Here is a 21,094-nt window from a genome sequence, read left to right on the forward strand (position 1 = left end):
TTTTTATGGCTGTATATAAAATATAATTTATAAAGGAAGTTACAATATGTCCAAAACATAAACCAAGTTGTAGGTAATCCATCTGTAGATGAATGGTTCAGAGAACCAACATGTTGTTGAATTAGACACATGTGCAACTCTTGGGTATCTTTATAGAGGAAATGTTTTGCCACACAGTGGCTTCATCAGTCCATACAAAGGAGAAACTTGAAGAACAGGAGGAGAATGAGGTAATCAGTCCCTCAGCCTTGAGTCGATGTGGTCAGTCCATCAATCTTGAATAGAATACGGCATATGAGCGGAGAAGCAGCTTATAAACCGTAGACAGGTGAGGGGCAGCAGTCGTAGGTGGTGTCACATTTGTCCAATGTGGAAGTAGGTCGTGCCCAAGGGTTAGGCAAGTGAAGAATTCCCAAGTACAGTGGACCCCCGCATAACGATTACCTCCGAATGCAACCAATTATGTAAGTGCGTTTGTACGTGTAAGTTTGGGGGTCTGAAATGGACTAATCTACTTCACAATATTCCTTATGGGAATAAATTCGGTCAGCACTGGCACCTGAACATACTTATGGAGTGAAAAAATATCGTTAACCGGGGGTCCACTGTATTAAGACTCAAGGCTGAGGGACTGATTACCTCATTCTCCTCCTGTTCTTCAAGTTTCTCCTTTGTATGGACTGATGAAGCCACTGTGTGGCGAAACGTTTCCTCTATAAAGATACCCAAGAGTTGCACATGTGTCTAATTCAACAACAGGTAATCCATCTGCTCCCAGCTATGGCTTCACCCTGTAAGATAAACTAATTTCTGTGACACACAAAACATTACCTCTGTTCAAGCTTTATACCAGATTCAGGTTATAATGTTATAGTGATCTACAGTTCTAGACTAATATAATTGCACGACTAACGAAATCGTAATGTCACGATTGCAAACAAACCATACTACGGATGGGGTTAGAACCAGCGATCAGTCTCAAAACTCCTATGCTAACCTTACTATGATGTAGAAATATACCTAGTTGGACGAATCTTATTGTAGCTAGCTGGCCCAGTGGCTAAGGCATCGGTCTGGAGTTTTCAAACACTATGATCGCGGGTTCTAACCCCACCTGTGGTATGGTTTGTTTCCAATCATGTCATTACGATTTCGTGAGTCATGTTGATGGCTTTGAGGGGACTTGAGCTAGAGTTTGTCACGGCCATGCTAGCAGGAGATTTGTCTGTAAAAACTTGAATTTGTGGTCACAGTGGTGCCTATGCTAACCTTACTATGGTGTAGAAATATACCTAACTGGATGAATCTTATTAAAGCTAGCTGGCACAGTAGCTAACGCGTCTGTCTGGAGTTTTAAGACACTGATCGCAGGCTCTAACGCCACCCATGGTATGGTTTAACCCTTTGACTGTTTTGGTCGTATATACAATGGACTCCCGGTTTACGATATTATTTCATTCCAGGAGTATGTTCAGGTGCCAGTACTGAACGAATTTGTTCCCATAAGGAATATTGTGAATTAGATTAGTCCATTTCAGACCCCCAAACATACACGTACAAACGCACTTACATAACTGGCTCGCATTGGGAGCTGATCGTAAAGCGGGGGTCCACTGTATATGTCTTACGAGGTACCGTGTTTGACATATATATACTCATAAATTCTAGCAGCTTCAAATCAAGCAGGAGAAAGCTGGTAGGCCCACATGTGAGAGAATGGGTCTGTGTGGTCAGTGTGCACCAAAAAAAAAAAATCCTGGAGCATGCAGTGCATAATGAGAAAAAAAAAACGGTCGGAGTTTTTTTTTTATTAAAATGCCGACTTTGTGGTCTATTTTCGTATAGTATTTATGGTTGTATTCTAGTTTTCTTGGTCTCATTTGATAGAATGGAAAACATGTTATAGAAATAGAGGTGATTTTGATTGGTTTTACTATAAAAAGAACCTGGAAATGGAGCTCAAAGTAGGGGAAATGTTTGATTTTTGCCGATGTTCAAAAGTAAACAAATGATGTCATTGTCCAATAAATGTCCAACTAGCCATTCTAATATGCAGTCATGAATGGGTTGACATTATCTGTACAATTATTACAGTATTGCAGTAGTCTGCATAACAGTAAATCTTCTATTTTTTTTATTTGAATAAAAATTCATAATAGAAAGCAAGAGTAATATCAGAGGGGCCTGGAGACATGACTGATGAACAAAGAAAATGTTATTTTAGAGCCAGGAATGTCTGCATTGTTCATTCTGGACCTTATTTTGAAATTGTCATATTTTATAATTTTCGTGAAATTGGCCAAATTGCAAATTTCTGACCACGTTATTGGGTAGTTGAAATTGGTAAATGGCCAGTTTCTTGTACTCAAGCGATAGAAAAAAACGGAGTTCTGAAGAAATAGCTATGAGTTTGGTCGACTAGAACAATGGAATTAGCCGAAAATAGGGCTCAAATTGGGCGAAATCGCCAATTTGTAAATATCGCCGAGGTCGCTAACTTCGCGAAAGCGTAATTCCGTCAGTTTTCCATCAAATTTCATTTTTTTGGTGTCACTACAATCGGGAAAAGATTCTCTATCATTTCACAAGAATTTTTTTTTTTTTTTTTAAATTTTGTGACACCAGGAGACACCTCAGGATTGGGGGGTTGCGACAGTCAAAGGGTTAATTGCAAGCAGATACATACTATGAGGCAGGGTAAATGAAAACATTATTGGTCAGATACACTGTTTAAAGAAAAAAAAGGGTAGATACATGCCTGTAAGCAATTTATACCACATTCTTTGTATCTGAAGCTACATGTATATATACTATATAAAAAAAAATAGGCTATACAATTAAAAGGGTTCCAAATCTAAAATGGTTTACTAGAAGAGAAAACCAGCTAATAAATTCAAAATAATAGTTTAGACAGTGTGAAGTTATATTCTCATTATTATAGTTTCCCTCAATAAATTTGCTAAATTTACACATTTCATGCTCTGCTTCTGTTGTACTGTAATTTATTTCATACTTACAATAATTCCTCTCATTTGTTACTATGTTCATATTTTTTGCTAACTGCTCAATATATTCATTAGGTTTAATATTATAATGACAAATACAGCATCTGTTTATATCTATTAGTCATTAAATATACAATGTGTGCATTATTTTCTACTTTATCTGATATACCTATAAAAACATTCACTAGTGTAGTATACTGTATTAGCTGATGTATAAGTATTTGTGCTAACTTGTAGTAAGTGTATTCAGGTGTACACAAATACAGTTACATAGATTATCATACATTATCATGCACTGAGGTATATGTGGAGGCAAAAAATGTTATCTATAGAGGCAAAGAAGGGAATGTATGAAAGCATAGTAGTACCAACACTCTTATATTGGTGTGAAGCTTGGGTTGTAAATGCTGCAGTGAGGAGGTGGTTGGAGTCAGTGGAGATGGCCTGTCTAAGGGCAATGTGTGGTGTAAATATTATGCAGAAAATTCGGAGTGTGGAAATTAGGAGGTGTGGAGTTAATAAAAGTATTAGTCAGAGGGCTGAAGAGGGTTTATTGAGGTAGTTTGGTCATTTAGAGAGAATGGATCAAAGTAGAATGACATGGAGAGTGTATAAATCTGTAGGAGAAAGAAGGCGGGATAGGGGTCGTCCTCAAACAGGTTGGAGGGAGGGGGTAAAGGTGGTGGTGTGGGCGAGGGGTTTGGACTTCCAGCAAGCATGCATGAGCGTGTTAGATAGGATTGAATGGAGACAAATGGTATTTGGGACCTGATGAGCTGTTGGAGTGTGAGCAGGGTAATATTTAGTGAAGGGATTCAGGGAAACCCGTTATTTTATATAACTGGACTTGAGTCCTGGAAATGGGAAGTACAATGCCTGCACTTTAAAGGAGGGGTTTGGGATATTGGCAGTTTGGAGGGATATGTTGTGTATCTTTATACGTATATGCTTCTAAACTGTTGTGTTCTGAGCACCTCTGCAAAAACAGTTATTATGTGTGAGTGAGGTGAAAGTGTTGAATGATGATGAAAGTATTTTCTTTTTGGGGATTTTCTTTCTTTGTGGGAGACGGCCAACTTGTTGAAAAAACAAAACAAAAAAAAGCTGCAGCATATGTGTAGAGAACCTAGGATAACCCAAAAAAGTCAGAGTAACTTATTTCCATTGGGGTCCTTTAATTTCCATTGGAGTTCATTAGATTTAATATAGACCTGTGACTTGCTTTTCATTTGTATTTTTTTTTTTTACCTCCACACCCTTCTACCAAGGCAGGGTGATCCAAGGAAAACACATTCACCATCATATATTGTTATACAGTTACAGATTATACTATATATGTGCAATATAATTTTATGCTTTATCAGTATTACTGGGTACTCCTAGTTTAAGTCTACCCAAAATAATTTGCATAACCATGAGCTCTTCCCTATATGAAATAAATAACAAAAAGGCACAATACTGTGACTGGAACAATACACAAATAACCCGCACATAGAAGAGAAGAGCTCACGACGACGTTTCAGTCCGACTTGGACCATTTACAAAGTCACACTAACGAAAGGAGAGCAGGAAGGGTATATATAGGCAGGAGGAGGTAGTAGTAGTTGGGAGGTGGTAAGAGTAGGAGGGGCCAGTCAAATACTAAGAAAGAGGAGCACTGCAAGAGAGCTAGGTGCCCACAGAGGGTAAGAGCAAGAACACTGAGAGGGAGGGGGGAACAAATAAATGAAAGGAACAAATACACAGGGCAGAAGAAAGACAACCCAGTGTATTTGTTCCTTTTATTTATTTATTTGTTTTCTTTCCCTCGGTGTTCTTGCTCCTACCCTCTGTGGGCCCCTAGCTCTCTTGCAGTGCTCCTCTTTCTTAGTATTTGACTGGCCCCTCCTACTCTTACCACCTCCCCACTACTACTACCTTCCACCTTCACTACCACCACTACTACTACCTCCTCCTGCCTATATATACCCTTCCTGCTCTCCTTTCGTTAGTGTGACTTTGTAAATGGTCCAATTCGGACTGAAACTTCGTCGTAAGCTCCTCTCTCCTATATGAAATCTTTGTAACAAATGTACCTAACTTGGGAAATGACTGATTATGATTATATAAACACACCTTATCGGCATCAGAATTTGGTTTGCAGACAAGTTTGAAGTCCCGCTTCTTTATTACCTCTTGGAACTTGCCACCCACCAACCCGTGCTTGGCCCTATATGCAGATCCCAGACACGCAGAATTGGCAACTGCCTAGAAATTTAAAACAACGCAGTATTTGGTTAACATTCATTTGATAAGTTCCTTAAAACAAACTGATCTTTATAAAAATGTCCTCTATATCAAAGAACTGTACAGTACTAGAATTCTACATTATTGCCTAGTGTGCCTAATAAATATTTTTTTTTATTTTACAGTGACATGACCCCATGTGTACATGCATATATACATACATGTATATGTGCATGTGAATGTTTTTGTGCATTTTTCTGTGTGTATTTTGTCTTTCGTGTTTGTGTTTGATTTTGTCTTCATGCGTGCATGTATGCACATGCATTTGTTTATTAAAAAATTAATACAAACTGTATTCTTCATCTATAAACATTAGTCAGCATGTGCTCAATATTTAATCTGACCAAGTTGTCACACACACACACCAAGTTTAACACACACACACGCACGCACATACACACACATACCAAAGTGTACATAAGTAAGATGAACACACACCACTGTATTACCTGGAGAGGGTTTCGGGGGTCAAAGCCCCCGCGGCCCGGTCTAAGACCAGGCCTCGAGGTGGATCAGGGGGAAAGTTGAACATCCCCTGCAATCCCCCCCCCACATGCACACACACACACACTCATACTCACCATGGTATACACAGGAGAGTTGAACACATCAGCCAGAACTTGTAAGACACTGTTGTTGTTTGAAGCTCCTCCAGTGGCCAGTACTCTAGTCCCACTGCCTGTTTATAACTCACTATTATAATTACAGTAGCCTAAAGTTTTTTTTTTTTTTTTTAGCAAACTTGTTATATCCCACCTAGGCAGGGTGACTAAAAAGAAAAACAAAAGTTTTACCAACGCTCTTATATGGGTGTGAACCATGGGTGATGAATGTTGCAGCGAGGAGAAAGCTGGAGGCAGTGGAGATGTCATGTCTGAGGGCAATGTGTGGTGTGAATATAATGCAGAGAATTCGTAGTTTGGAAGTTAGGAGAAGGTGTGGGATTGCCAAAACTGTTGTCCAGAGGGCTGAGGAAGGGTTGTTGAGGTGGTTCGGACATGTAGAGAGAATGGAGCGAAACAGAATGACTTCAAGAGTATCAGTCTGTAGTGGAAGGAAGGCGGGGTAGGGGTCGGCCTAGGAAAGGTTGGAGGGAGGGGGTGAAGGAGGTTTTGTGTGCGAGGGGCTTGGACTTCCAGCGGGCATGCGTGAGCTCGTTTTATAGGAGTGAATGGAGACAAATGGTTTTTAATACTTGACGTGCTGCTGGAGTGTGAGCAAAGTAACATTTATGAAGGGATTCAGGGAAACCGGCAGGCCGGACTCGAGTCCTGGAGATAGGAAGTACAGTGCCTGCACTCTGAAGGAGGGGTGTTAATGTTGCAGTTTAAGAACTGTAGTGTAAAGCACCCTTCTGGCAAGACAGTGATGGAGTGAATGATGGTGAAAGTTTTTCTTTTTCGGGGCACCCTGCCTTGGTGGGAATCGGCCAGTGTGCTAATAATCAAAAAAAAAAAAAATAATTTATACAGGTGAAGGGGTTACTAGCCCTTGCTCCTGGCATTCTAGTCGCCTCTTACGACAACCATGGCTTACAGAAGAATTCTTTTCCACTTCTTCAGGGAAATAAGAGGAAATAAAGAACAAGAACCATTAAAAAAATAGATAACCCAGATGGGTGTTTAAATATATATGCATGTACATTCATGTGTATTGTAACTGAAGTGTAAGTAGAAGTAGCAAGATATACCTGCTATCCCACGTGTTTATGAGAAAAAAAAAGACATCAACAATCCTACCATCATGTAAAACTATTACTGGTTTCCGTATCACACTCGTTTGGCAGGAGGGTAGTACCTACCTGGGTGACTGCTGTTTACCAACCTACTACCTAAACTAAAATCAAGTTATTGGCTTATATACTATACATGTTAAAGAAACTTAACTGTACATGTTACAATCATTCCCAGGATATTATAAAATAGGTAGCAACACTATGTGAAGACAAAACAACAGTTTACCAATGAGTACAGGGAACTTATGCATATTACATAGGTTGTATACACAACAGTGAAGCCCGGTAAAAGTAGGTCTTAGACAGGGATGTGTAATGTCACCATGGTTGTTTAATATATTTATAGATGGGGTTGTTAAGGAAGTAAATGCTAGGGTGTTTGGGAGAGGGGTGGGATTAAATTATGGGGAATCAAATTCAAAATGGGAATTGACACAGTTACTTTTTGCTGATGATACTGTGCTTATGGGAGATTCTAAAGAAAAATTGCAAAGGTTAGTGGATGAGTTTGGGAATGTGTGTAAAGGTAGAAAGTTGAAAGTGAACATAGAAAAGAGTAAGGTGATGAGGGTGTCAAATGATTTAGATAAAGAAAAATTGGATATCAAATTGGGGAGGAGGAGTATGGAAGAAGTGAATGTTTTCAGATACTTGGGAGTTGACGTGTCGGCGGATGGATTTATGAAGGATGAGGTTAATCATAGAATTGATGAGGGAAAAAAGGTGAGTGGTGCGTTGAGGTATATGTGGAGTCAAAAAACGTTATCTATGGAGGCAAAGAAGGGAATGTATGAAAGTATAGTAGTACCAACACTCTTATATGGGTGTGAAGCTTGGGTGGTAAATGCAGTAGCGAGGAGACGGTTGGAGGCAGTGGAGATGTCCTGTTTAAGGGCAATGTGTGGTGTAAATATTATGCAGAAAATTCGGAGTGTGGAAATTAGGAGAAGGTGTGGAGTTAATAAAAGTATTAGTCAGAGGGCAGAAGAGGGGTTGTTGAGGTGGTTTGGTCATTTAGAGAGAATGGATCAAAGTAGAATGACATGGAAAGCATATAAATCTATAGGGGAAGGAAGGCGGGGTAGGGGTCGTCCTCGAAAGGGTTGGAGAGAGGGGGTAAAGGAGGTTTTGTGGGTAAGGGGCTTGGACTTCCAGCAAGCGTGCGTGAGCGTGTTAGATAGGAGTGAATGGAGACGAATGGTACTTGGGACCTGACGATCTGTTGGAGTGTGCGCAGGGTAATATTTAGTGAAGGGATTCAGGGAAACCGGTTATTTTCATATAGTCGGACTCGAGTCCTGGAAATGGGAAGTACAATGCCTGCACTTTAAAGGAGGGGTTTGGGATATTGGCAGTTTGGAGGGATATGTTGTGTATCTTTATATGTGTATGCTTCTAGACTGTTGTATTCTGAGCACCTCTGCAAAAACAGTGATAATGTGCGAGTGTGGTGAAAGTGTTGAATGATGATGAAAGTATTTTCTTTTTGGGGATTTTCTTTCTTTTTTGGGTCACCCTGCCTCGGTGGGAGACGGCCGACTTGTTGAAAAAAAAAAAAAAAAATATATATATATGTTAGGTGTGTTTATGATCCTTTAGTATTCTTTTGTTCTTTCAACAAACTTTAGTATTATTAGCATTTTATTTATGAGGCTGCACTAAGCCTGTATGAACCATACAGTGCCTGGGGAATGGGAGGAAATTAGGTCTTATTCAATAAGTAGAGATTTGGTCCAGTTCCCTGGATCAAGAGCCCTTCACCAGTGTCAAGGAATGATCCTTTATGAGTCAATGGAGAAGTGTGTGTTAGAGGAGGAAGACGAGCCCTCACTATCTGCTGCGACCATCACTACTCTTACTACTACTACTGCTGATGCTGATGCTGCTGCTACTACTACATTTACCACTATTACTTCTACCACTACCATTACTACCTGTACCACTACTACTATTTTCTGGAAAAAAATGTTCCTCAAAAGACAAAATGTATACTAGACTTGAGAAAACTCCAACCTGCAAAGATATATACAGTGAGGTACATATCTCTGTATATATACTAACAATTTACTGTAGTTCCTATTTTAGAGATGAAAATATACATGACTGGTGGTGAACAGACCATATGCAGCTTTTATAACCTTCTTGTAGTTGATAGGCTTTAAACACAATTAGCCCACAAACCAACCATCCTGCCCAGTTCCAAAGGAATCACTGAAGAAATTGTTGGTCAGCCAGTGAGGACAAGAGTCACCATAGACACAAGTGATGTGAAGATACAGCGACTTGTTAAGTGTAGTAGAAAAGCGAGATACTGTGCTGTGACAGCATAATGAAGTGTGCTGATAGTAATTGAGTATACAGTGGTTTTTAAGTACTCAAAATACCATGTAATGTTGTCCTAATGGCTTTAAGTGTCTAATATTGCTTATTAAGTACACAGAAAGAGTGATGATAATTGTAATGGCCGTTAATTATACAGGGTAAATCCTCAGTGCACAGCTGAGAAGCGTTACATTTAGTATGAAGCCTAATTTAATTATTTCAAGCAGTGTAAATACAGTATTTTCAATGTAGTGTCATTTAATCAATAAAGTTTTCTGTTTATATTTGTTTTCTTGCAACTAGCATCCTTTACAAATACACATGCAACTCAGGTGTGCAACATTATCTTTAACTATACTACTGTAATCAATGACACAGACAAATACCTTTAAGTATTTCCGTGATACATAAAGCCAATACCCAATTAGTCCAGGCTATGCTTAAGGCTTGCCTGGATACTTTATGGTATTCTTTCTCTAGTGCTATGAGTCTAAATAACTGTTAGTAAACACATACAAAAATATTCTTTATAAGGAATTTGACAGTCTATGTTAGAATACTGAACATAAATAGCAATATAAAAAGTAAAATATGCAGTATGAATATGAAAGTTAATCTTCACTGTACAGTGGGAATGTAATTCTTACCTATGTTAAAGCCCAATTTTTCTGCATAAACACGCTTGGCTATAAGCTGCCCTTCTACCAGAGCTCGAACTTCTACTTCCCGACTTGTGAAACGTGACACTAAGTCATCGGCCTTATTGTAGCGGAAGACACCTTCAAGATTTGGAGTAATTTCACGCATGTAGTAATAAATACCTGGAAATAAAATGAGAATAATTCAAATGCTTATTTACAGTATTAACCATGTTACACAAATAACCCGCACATAGAAGAGAGGAGCTTACGACGATGTTTCGGTCCGACTTGGACCAGCTATTTGTGTATCATTCCAGTCACGGTATTGTGCCTTTTTTTGTTATTAACCATGTATATACATATTCATCTACTAAATTTCCTCCATTATCAGACTGCTACAATAATAGTCAGCACTAAATTAACTTAAAAAAAATTTGATCTTTTCCACATTCTTCAACTACAGCAGATTCTTTGGAAAAGTTCAACAATTACCACCAGAGAACATAACAAAAAAATTACTAATGGAGGAAAATATTTTCATCATAAAGCAAGTTTTCATCCTTCAGATATATCTTTCTGAAAACATACCATAATTAGGATGACTTCCAGTACATGTATTTGATTTTCCCAAACCCAACACATTTAAATTCACATCTACACATAAATGAATCTGATACAAAATGGGAGCTGTTACACTTGCTTTTTGCCAATGATAGATAGAGTGGGAGAGGTACTGTCAAGGAATTTTAATGAAAATAAGAACAAATTTTGGAGTGAGTTAAACAAGTTAAGAAAGCCTAGGGAACAAATGGATTTATCAGTTAAATACAGAGAAGGGGAGTTAGTAGATGGGGAGATGGAGGTTTTGGGTAGATGGCGAGAATATTTTGAGGAACTTTTAAATGTCGACAAAGAAAGGGAGGTGGTAATTTCATGCACTGGCCAGGGAGGTATATCATCTTTTAGGAGCGAAGAAGAGCAGGATGTGAGTGTGGGGGAGGTGAGTGAGGCATTATATAGAATGAAAGGGGGTAAAGCAGCTGGAACTGACGGGATCATGACAGAAATGTTAAACGCAGAGGGACACAGTGTTGGAGTGGTTGGTATTTTTGTTTAATAAATGTATGAAAGAGGGGAAGGTACCCAGGTACCTGGGTACCTTCGGAGAGCATGTATAGTCCCTTTATATAAAGGGAAGGGGGACAAAAGAGATTGTAAAAATTATAGAGGAATAAGTTTATTGAGTATACCAGGAAAAGTGTACGGTAGGGTTATTATTGAAAGAATTAGAGGTAAGACAGAATGTAGAATTGCGGATGAGCAAGGAGGTTTTAGAGTGGGTAGGGGATGTGTAGATTAAGTGTTTACATTGAAGCATATATGTGAACAGTATTTAGATAAAGGTAGGGAAGTTTTTATTACATTTATGGATTTAGAAAAGGCATATGATAGAGTGGATAGGGGAGCAATGTGGCAGATGTTGCAAGTGTATGGAATAGGTGCTAAGTTAATAAATGCTGTAAAGAGTTTTTATGAGGATAGTGAGGCTCAGGTTAGGGTGTGTAGAAGAGAGGGAGACTACTTCCCGGTAAAAGTAGGTCTTAGACAGGGCTGTGTAATGTCACCATGGTTGTTTAATATATTTATAGATGGGGTTGTAAAAGAAGTAAATGCTAGGGTGTTCGGGAGAGGGGTGGGATTAAAATATGGAGAATTAAATACAAAATGGGAAGCGACACAGTTACTTTTTGCTGACGATACTGTGCTTATGGGAGATTCTAAAGAAAAATTGCAAAGGTTAGTGGATGAATTTGGGAATGTGTGTAAAGGTAGAAAGTTGAAAGTGAACATAGAAGTAAGAGTAAGGTGATGAGAGTATCAAATGATTTAGATAAAGAAAAATTGGATATCAAATTGGTGAGGAGTATGGAAGAAGTGAATGTTTTCAGATATTTGGGAGTTGACGTGTCAGCGGATGGATTTATGAAGGATGAGGTAAATCATAGAATTGATGAAGGAAAAAAGGCAAGTGGTGCATTGAGGTATATGTGGAGGCAAAAAATGTTATCTATGGAGGCAAAGAAGGGAATGTATGAAAGTATAGTAGTACCAACACTCTTATATGGGTGTGAAGCTTGGGTTGCAAATGCTGCAGCAAGGAGGCGGTTGGAGGCAGTGGAGATGTCCTGTCTAAGAGCAATGTGTGGTGTAAATATTATGCAGAAAATTCGGAGTGTAGAAATTAGGAGAAGGTGTGGAGTTAATAAAAGTATTAGTCAGAGGGTTTGTTGAGATGGTTTGGTCATTTAGAGAGAATGGATCAAAGTAGAATGACATGGAGAGCGTATAAATCTGTAGGGGAAGGAAGGCGGGGTAGGGGTCATCCTCGAAAAGGTTGGAGGGAGGGGGCCCCACCAAGGAAGGTTCCTTGATGTTGGTGAGGGGCTCTTGATTTAGGGAATTGGATCTGTGCTCCAGTTCCCCGAATTAAGCCTGAATGCCTTCCACATCCCCCCCCAGGCGCTGAATAATCCTCCGGGTTTAGCGCTTCCCCCTTGATTATATTAATAATAATAATGGAGGGAGGGGGTAAAAGAGGTGTTGTGGGCGAGGGGTTTGGACTTCCAGCAAGGGTGCGGGAGCGTGTTAGATAGGAGTGAATGGAGACAAATGGTATTTGGGACCTGACGATCTGTTGGAGTGTGAACAGGGTAATATTTAGTGAAGGGATTCAGGAAACTGGCTATTTTATAAAACCGGACTTAAGTCCTGGAACTGGGAAGTACAATGCCTCCACTCTAAAGGAGGGGTTTGGGATATTGGCAGTTTGGAGAGATATATTGTGTATTTTTTTTTTTATTATTATTATTATCACACTGGGGGTTTCCCACCAAGGCAGGGTGGCCTGAAAAAGAAAACCTTTCACCATCATTCACTCCATCACTGTCTTGCCAGAGGGGTGCTTTACACTACAGTTTTTAAATGCAACATTAACACCCCTCCTTCAGAGTGCAGGCACTGTACTTCCCATCTCCAGGACTCAAGTCCGGCCTGCCGGTTTCCCTGAACCCCTTCATAAATGTTACTTTGCTCACACTCCAACAGAACGTCAAATATTAAAAACCATTTGTCTCCATTCACTCCTATCAAACACGCTCACGCATGCCTACTGCAAGTCCAAGCCCCTCGCACACAAAACCTCCTTTACCCCCCTCCCTCCAACCTTTCCTAGGCCGACCCCTACCCCGCCTTCCTTCCACTACAGACTGATACACTCTTGAAGTCATTCTGTTTCACTCCATTCTCTCTACATGTCCGAACCACCTCAACAACCCTTCCTCAGCCCTCTGGACAACAGTTTTGGTAATCCCGCACCTCCTCCTAACTTCCAAACTACGAATTCTCTGCATTATATTCACACCACACATTGCCCTCAGACATGACATCTCCACTGCCTCCAGCCTTCTCCTCGCTGCAACATTCATCACCCATGCTTCACACCCATATAAGAGCGTTGGTAAAATTAAAATTATACTCTCATAAATTCCCCTCTTTGCCTCCAAGGACAAAGTTCTTTGTCTCCACAGACTCCTAAGTGCACCACTCACCCTTTTCCCCTCATCAATTCTATGATTCACCTCATCTTTCATAGACCCATCCGCTGACACGTCCACTCCCAAATATCTGAATACATTCACCTCCTCCATACTCTCTCCCTCCAATCTGATATCCAATCTTTCATCACCTAATCTTTTTGTTATCCTCATAACCTTACTCTTTCCTGTATTCACTTTTAATTTTCTTCTTTTGCATACCCTACCAAATTCATCCACCAATCTCCGCAACTTCTCTTCAGAATCTCCCAAGAGCACAGTGTCATCAGCAAAGAGCAACTGTGACAACTCCTAATTTGTGTTTGATTCTTTATCTTTTAACTCCACGCCTCTTGCCAAGACCCTCGCATTTACTTCTCTAATAACCCCATCTATAAATATATTAAACAACCATGGTGACATCACACATCCTTGTCTAAGGCCTACTTTTACTGGGAAATAATTTCCCTCTTTCCTACATACTCTAACTTGAGCCTCACTATCCTCGTAAAAACTCTTCACTGCTTTCAGTAACCTACCTCCTACACCATACACCTGCAACATCTGCCACATTGCCCCCCTATCCACCCTGTCATACGCCTTTTCCAAATCCATAAATGCCACAAAGACCTCTTTAGCCTTATCTAAATACTGTTCACTTATATGTTTCACTGTAAACACCTGGTCCACACACCCCCTACCTTTCCTAAAGCCTCCTTGTTCATCTGCTATCCTATTCTCCGTCTTACTCTTAATTCTTTCAATAATAACTCTACCACACACTTTACCAGGTATACTCAACAGACTTATCCCCCTATAATTTTTGCACTCTCTTTTGTCCCCTTTGCCTTTATACAAAGGAACTATGCATGCTCTCTGCCAATCCCTAGGTACCTTACCCTCTTCCATACATTTATTAAATAATTGCACCAATCACTCCAAAACTATATCCCCAACTGCTTTTAACATTTCTATCTTTATCCCATCAATCCCGGGTGCCTTACCCCCTTTCATTTTACCTACTGCCTCACGAACTTCCCCCACACTCACAATTGGCTCTTCCTCACTCCTACAAGATGTTATTCCTCCTTGCCCTATACACGAAATCACAGCTTCCCTATCTTCATCAACATTTAACAATTCCTCAAAATATTCCCTCCATCTTCCCAATACCTCTAACTCTCCATTTAATAACTCTCCTCTCCTATTTTTAACTGACAAATCCATTTGTTCTCTAGGCTTCCTTAACTTGTTAATCTCACTCCAAAACTTTTTCTTATTTTCAACAAAATTTGTTGATAACATCATTTGCTCTCTTTTTACATTGCTTCACCACTCTCTTTTTCTCCATATACTCTTCCCTCCTTGCATCACTTCTACTTTGTAAAAACTTCTCATATGCTAACTTTTTCTCCCTTACTACTCTCTTTACATCATCATTCCACCAATCGCTCCTCTTCCCTCCTGCACCCACTTTCCTGTAACCACAAGCTTCTGCTGAACACTCTAACACTACATTTTTAAACCTACCCCATACCTCTTCGACCCCATTGCCTATGCTCTCATTAGCCCATCTATCCTCCAATAGCTGTTTATATCTTACCCTAACTGCCTCCTCTTTTAGTTTATAAACCTTCACCTCTCTCTTCCCTGATGCTTCTATTCTCCTTGTATCCCATCTACCTTTTACTCTCAGTGTAGCTACAACTAGAAAGTGATCTGATATATCTGTGGCCCCTCTATAAACATGTACATCCTGAAGTCTACTCAACAGTCTTTTATCTACCAATACATAATCGAACAAACTACTGTCATTTCGCCCTACATCATATCTTGTATACTTATTTATCCTCTTTTTCTTAAAATATGTATTACCTATAACTAAACCCCTTTCTATACAAAGTTCAATCAAAGGGCTCCCATTATCATTTACACCTGGCACCCCAAACTTACCTACCACACCCTCTCTAAAAGTTTCTCCTACTTTAGCATTCAGGTCCCCTACCACAATTACTCTCTCACTTGGTTCAAAGGTTCCTATACATTCACTTAACATCTCCCAAAATCTCTCTCTCTCTCCTCTACATTCCTCTCTTCTCCAGGTGCATACACGCTTATTATGACCCACTTTTCGCATCCAACCTTTACTTTAATCCACATAATTCTTGAATTTACACATTCATATTCTCTTTTCTCCTTCCATAACTGATCCTTCAACATTACTGCTACCCCTTTGCTCTCTCTCAGATACTCCAGATTTAATCCCATTTATTTCCCCCAACCGAAGCTCCCCTACCCCCTTCAGCTTTGTTTCGCTTAGGGCCAGGACATCCAGCTTCTTTTCCTTCATAACATCAGCAATCATCTGTTTCTTGTCATCCGCACTACATTCACGCACATTCAAGCATCCCAGTTTTATAAAGTTTTTCTTCTTCTCTTTTTTAGTAAATGTCTACAGGAGAAGGGGTTACTAGCCCATTGCTCCCGGCATTTTAGTCGCCTCATATGACACGCATGGCTTACAGAGGAGATTCTTTTCCACTTCCCCATGGACAATAGAAGAAATAAAGAAGAACAAGAGCTATTTAGAAAAAGGAGAAAAACCTAGATATGTGTGTGTGTGTGTGTATATATATATATGGGAGATTCTAAAGAAAAATTGCAAAGGTTAGTGGATGAGTTTGGGAATATGTGTATAAAGGTAGAAAGTTGAAAGTGAACACAGAAAAGAGTAAGGTGATGAGGGTGTCAAATGATTTAGATAAAGAAAAATTGGATATCAAATTGGGGAGGAGGAGTATGGAAGAAGTGAATGTTTTCAGATACTTGGGAGTTGACGTGTCGGCGGATGGATATGAAGGATGAGGTTAATCATAGAATTGATGAGGGAAAAAAGGCGAGTGGTGCGTTGAGGTATATGTGGAGTCAAAAAACGTTATCTATGGAGGCAAAGAAGGGAATGTATGAAAGTATAGTAGTACCAACACTCTTATATGGGTGTGAAGCTTGGGTGGTAAATGCAGCAGCGAGGAGACGGTTGGAGGCAGTGGAGATGTCCTGTTTAAGGGCAATGTGTGGTGTAAATATTATGCAGAAAATTCGGAGTGTGGAAATTAGGAGGTGTGGAGTTAATAAAAGTATTAGTCAGAGGGAAGAAGAGGGGTTGTTGAGGTGGTTTGGTCATTTAGAGAGAATGGATCAAAGTAGAATGACATGGAAAGCATATAAATCTATAGGGGAAGGAAGGCGGGGTAGGGGTCGTCCTCGAAAGGGTTGGAGAGAGGGGGTAAAGGAGGTTTTGTGGGTAAGGGGCTTGGACTTCCAGCAAGCGTGCGTGAGCGTGTTAGATAGGAGTGAATGGAGACGAATGGTACTTGGGACCTGACGATCTGTTGGAGTGTGAGCAGGGTAATATTTAGTGAAGGGATTCAGGGAAACCGGTTATTTTCATATAGTCGGACTTGAGTCCTGGAAATGGGAAGTACAATGCCTGCACTTTAAAGGAGGGGTTTGGGATATTGGCAGTTTGGAGGGATATGTTGTGTATCTTTATATGTGTATGCTTCTAGACTGTTGTATTCTGAGCACCTCTGCAAAAACAGTGATAATGTGCGAGTGTGGTGAAAGTGTTGAATGATGATGAAAGTATTTTCTTTTTGGGGATTTTCTTTCTTTTTTGGGTCACCCTGCCTCGGTGGGAGACGGCCGACTTGTTGAAAAAAAAAAAAAAAAAATGCATGTGCGTGTCTGTGAAGTGTGACCAAAGTGTAAGTAGGAGTAGCAAGATATCCCTGTTATCTAGCTTGTTTATGAGACAGAAAAAGAAACCAGCAATCCTACCATTATGCAAAACAGTTACAGGTTTCTGTTTCACAGTCATCTGGCAGGACGGTAGTACTTCCCTGGGTGGTTGCTGTCTACCAACCTACTAAGCTGTTGTATTCTGGGCACCTCTGCAAAAACAGTAATTATGTGTGAGTGAGGTGAAAAGTGTTGAATGATGATGAAAGTATTTTCTTTTTGGGGATTTTCTTTCTCTTTGGGTCACCCTGCCTCAGTGGGAGATGGCCGACTTGTTGAAAAAAAAAATGGTTCTCATTGCATAAAAAGATGCGTGTAACTAATGTGACATTTTATTTTGGAAATGTTTCGCTCTCCAGTAGCGATTCTCAAGAGATGTTGCAGAGGTTGCTGGAGGAATTTAGGAAAGCATGTAATAGAAGAATATTAAAATTTGACCATAGGAAAGAACAAGGTGACAACTAACAAAAAATCTAGGCAAAGAAAGATTGGATATCAGATAGGAAGGAAGGAATATGGAGGATGTAAATGTGTTCAGATATTTGGTAGCAGACTTGTCTATGAAAGATGAGGTGAACTGTAGAAATGATGAGTGGAAAAAAATTATTGGTGGCATGCTGAGGCATCTATGAAGACATTTTTTAGCCATGGAGGCAAAATGAGGAATTTAACTGAGTAATTGTGGTATCAACACTGTTATATAGATGTGAAGCATGGGATTTTAAATCATGCAGCAAGGAGGAGGCTGGAGACAGTGAAGATGTCATGTTTGAAGCAATGCATGTTGTGAATATTATGCAAAGAATTCAGTGCTTGGAGATTAGAAGGTGTGAAGTTGCTAAAAGTATTATTTAGAGGGCCAAGAATGGGTTGTTGAGATGGTTTGGCTATGTAGAGAGGATGGAGCAGAATAGGATAACCAGGAGGGTGTATAAATCTGGGATGCAAGGAAGAGTGGTAAGGTTGTCCAGGAAAGCTTGAAGGCAGTAGAGATGTCATTTTTGTGATTAATGTGTGGTGTGAACATTGAAGAGAATGTGGAAGACGGTATGGGAGTCACCAAGATTATAATTCAGAGGACTTGGGAGGGGTTATTGAGGTGGTCTGGGGATTTAGAAAGGATGGAGAGTGATAGGATGATGAAGATGGTGTATTAATCATGGGTGGAAGGGCAAATGAATGGAAGAATTTTTTTTTTTTTTTTTTTTTGGGGGGGGGGGGGGGGGGGGGGGGGGGGGGGAGTTTATTCTACCTTGGTAGGAAACAACTAGTTTTAATACTATTATTTTTTTTTTTATTATCACACTGGCCGATTCCCACCAAGGCAGGGTGGCCCGAAAAAGAAAAACTTTCACCATCATTCACTCCATCACTGTCTTGCCAGAAGGGTGCTTTACACTACAGTTTTTAAACTGCAACATTAACACCCCTCCTTCAGAGTGCAGGCACTGTACTTTCCATCTCCAGGACTCAAGTCCGGCCTGCCGGTTTCCCTGAATCCCTTCATAAATGTTACTTTGCTCACACTCCAACAGCACGTCAAGTATTAAAAACCATTTGTCACCATTCACTCCTATCAAACACGCTCACGCATGCCTGCTGGAAGTCCAAGCCCCTCGCACACAAAACCTCCTTTACCCCCTCCCTCCAACCCTTCCTAGGCCGACCCCTACCCCGCCTTCCTTCCACTACAGACTGATACACTCTTGAAGTTATTCTGTTTCGCTCCATTCTCTCTACATGTCCGAACCACCTCAACAACCCTTCCTCAGCCCTCTGGACAACAGTTTTGGTAATCCCGCACCTCCTCCTAACTTCCAAACTACGAATTCTCTGCATTATATTCACACCACACATTGCCCTCAGACATGACATCTCCACTGCCTCCAGCCTTCTCCTCGCTGCAACATTCATCACCCATGCTTCACACCCATATAAGAGCGTTGGTAAAACTATACTCTCATACATTCCCCTCTTTGCCTCCAAGGACAAAGTTCTCTGTCTCCACAGACTCCTAAGTGCACCACTCACTCTTTTTCCCTCATCAATTCTATGATTCACCTCATCTTTCATAGACCCATCCGCTGACACGTCCACTCCCAAATATCTGAATACGTTCACCTCCTCCATACTCTCTCCCTCCAATCTGATATTCAATCTTTCATCACCTAATCTTTTTGTTATCCTCATTACCTTACTCTTTCCTGTATTCACCTTTAATTTTCTTCTTTTGCACACCCTACCAAATTCATCCACCAATCTCTGCAGCTTCTCTTCAGAATCTCCCAAGAGCACAGTGTCATCAGCAAAGAGCAGCTGTGACAACTCCCACCCTGTGTGTGATTCTTTATCTTTTAACTCCACGCCTCTTGCCAAGACCCTCGCATTTACTTCTCTTACAACCCCATCTATAAATATATTAAACAACCACGGTGACATCACACATCCTTGTCTAAGGCCTACTTTTACTGGGAAAAAATTTCCCTCTTTTCTACATACTCTAACTTGAGCCTCACTATCCTCGTAAAAACTCTTCACTGCTTTCAGTAACCTACCTCCTACACCATACACTTGCAACATCTGCCACATTGCCCCCCTATCCACCCTGTCATACGCCTTTTCCAAATCCATAAATGCCACAAAGACCTCTTTAGCCTTATCTAAATACTGTTCACTTATATGTTTCACTGTAAACACCTGGTCCACACACCCCCTACCTTTCCTAAAGCCTCCTTGTTCATCTGCTATCCTATTCTCCGTCTTACTCTTAATTCTTTCAATTATAACTCTACCATACACTTTACCAGGTACACTCAACAGACTTATCCCCCTATAATTTTTGCACTCTCTTTTATCCCCTTTGCCTTTATACAAAGGAACTATGCATGCTCTCTGCCAATCCCTAGGTACCTTACCCTCTTCCATACATTTATTAAATAATTGCACCAACCACTCCAAAACTATATCCCCACCTGCTTTTAACATTTCTATCTTTATCCCATCAATCCCGGCTGCCTTACCCCCTTTCATTTTACCTACTGCCTCACGAACTTCCCCCACACTCACAACTGGCTCTTCCTCACTCCTACAAGATGTTATTCCTCCTTGCCCTATACACGAAATCACAGCTTCCCTATCTTCATCAACATTTAACAATTCCTCAAAATATTCCCTCCATCTTCCCAATACCTCTAACTCTCCATTTAATAACTCTCCTCTCCTATTTTTAACTGACAAATCCATTTGTTCTCTAGGCTTCCTTAACTTGTTAATCTCACTCCAAAACTTTTTCTTATTTTCAACAAAATTTGTTGATAACAGCTCACCCACTCTCTCATTTGCTCTCTTTTTACATTGCTTCACCACTCTCTTAACCTCTCTCTTTTTCTCCATATACTCTTCCCTCCTTGCATCACTTCTACTTTGTAAAAACTTCTCATATGCTAACTTTTTCTCCCTTACTACTCTCTTTACATCATCATTCCACCAATCGCTCCTCTTCCCTCCTGCACCCACTTTCCTGTAACCACAAACTTCTGCTGAACACTCTAACACTACATTTTTAAACCTACCCCATTCCTCTTCGACCCCATTGCCTATGCTCTCATTAGCCCATCTATCCTCCAATAGCTGTTTATATCTTACCCTAACTGCCTCCTCTTTTAGTTTATAAACCTTCACCTCTCTCTTCCCTGATGCTTCTATTCTCCT

At 40.2% G+C, this 21,094-nt stretch overlaps 1 protein-coding gene across 2 annotated transcripts in view; it reads right to left on the bottom strand.

Annotated features, from left to right (window-relative positions):
• Positions 1-21,094, bottom strand: part of LOC128690919 (xylulose kinase) — a 49,252-nt gene that overhangs the window by 7,197 nt on the left and 20,961 nt on the right. For both annotated transcript variants that reach the window (XM_070088737.1, XM_070089281.1), the window contains 3 exons: positions 9,996-10,169; positions 5,873-5,970; positions 5,121-5,252 (listed from right to left, as the gene is read on the bottom strand). In XM_070088737.1, coding sequence (XP_069944838.1) covers positions 5,121-5,252; positions 5,873-5,970; positions 9,996-10,169 — 404 coding nt within the window. The remainder of the gene's footprint in view (positions 1-5,120; positions 5,253-5,872; positions 5,971-9,995; positions 10,170-21,094) is intronic.

The sequence above is a fragment of the Cherax quadricarinatus genome, chromosome 1, assembly GCF_038502225.1.
Source record: "Cherax quadricarinatus isolate ZL_2023a chromosome 1, ASM3850222v1, whole genome shotgun sequence".
NCBI lineage: Eukaryota > Metazoa > Arthropoda > Malacostraca > Decapoda > Parastacidae > Cherax > Cherax quadricarinatus.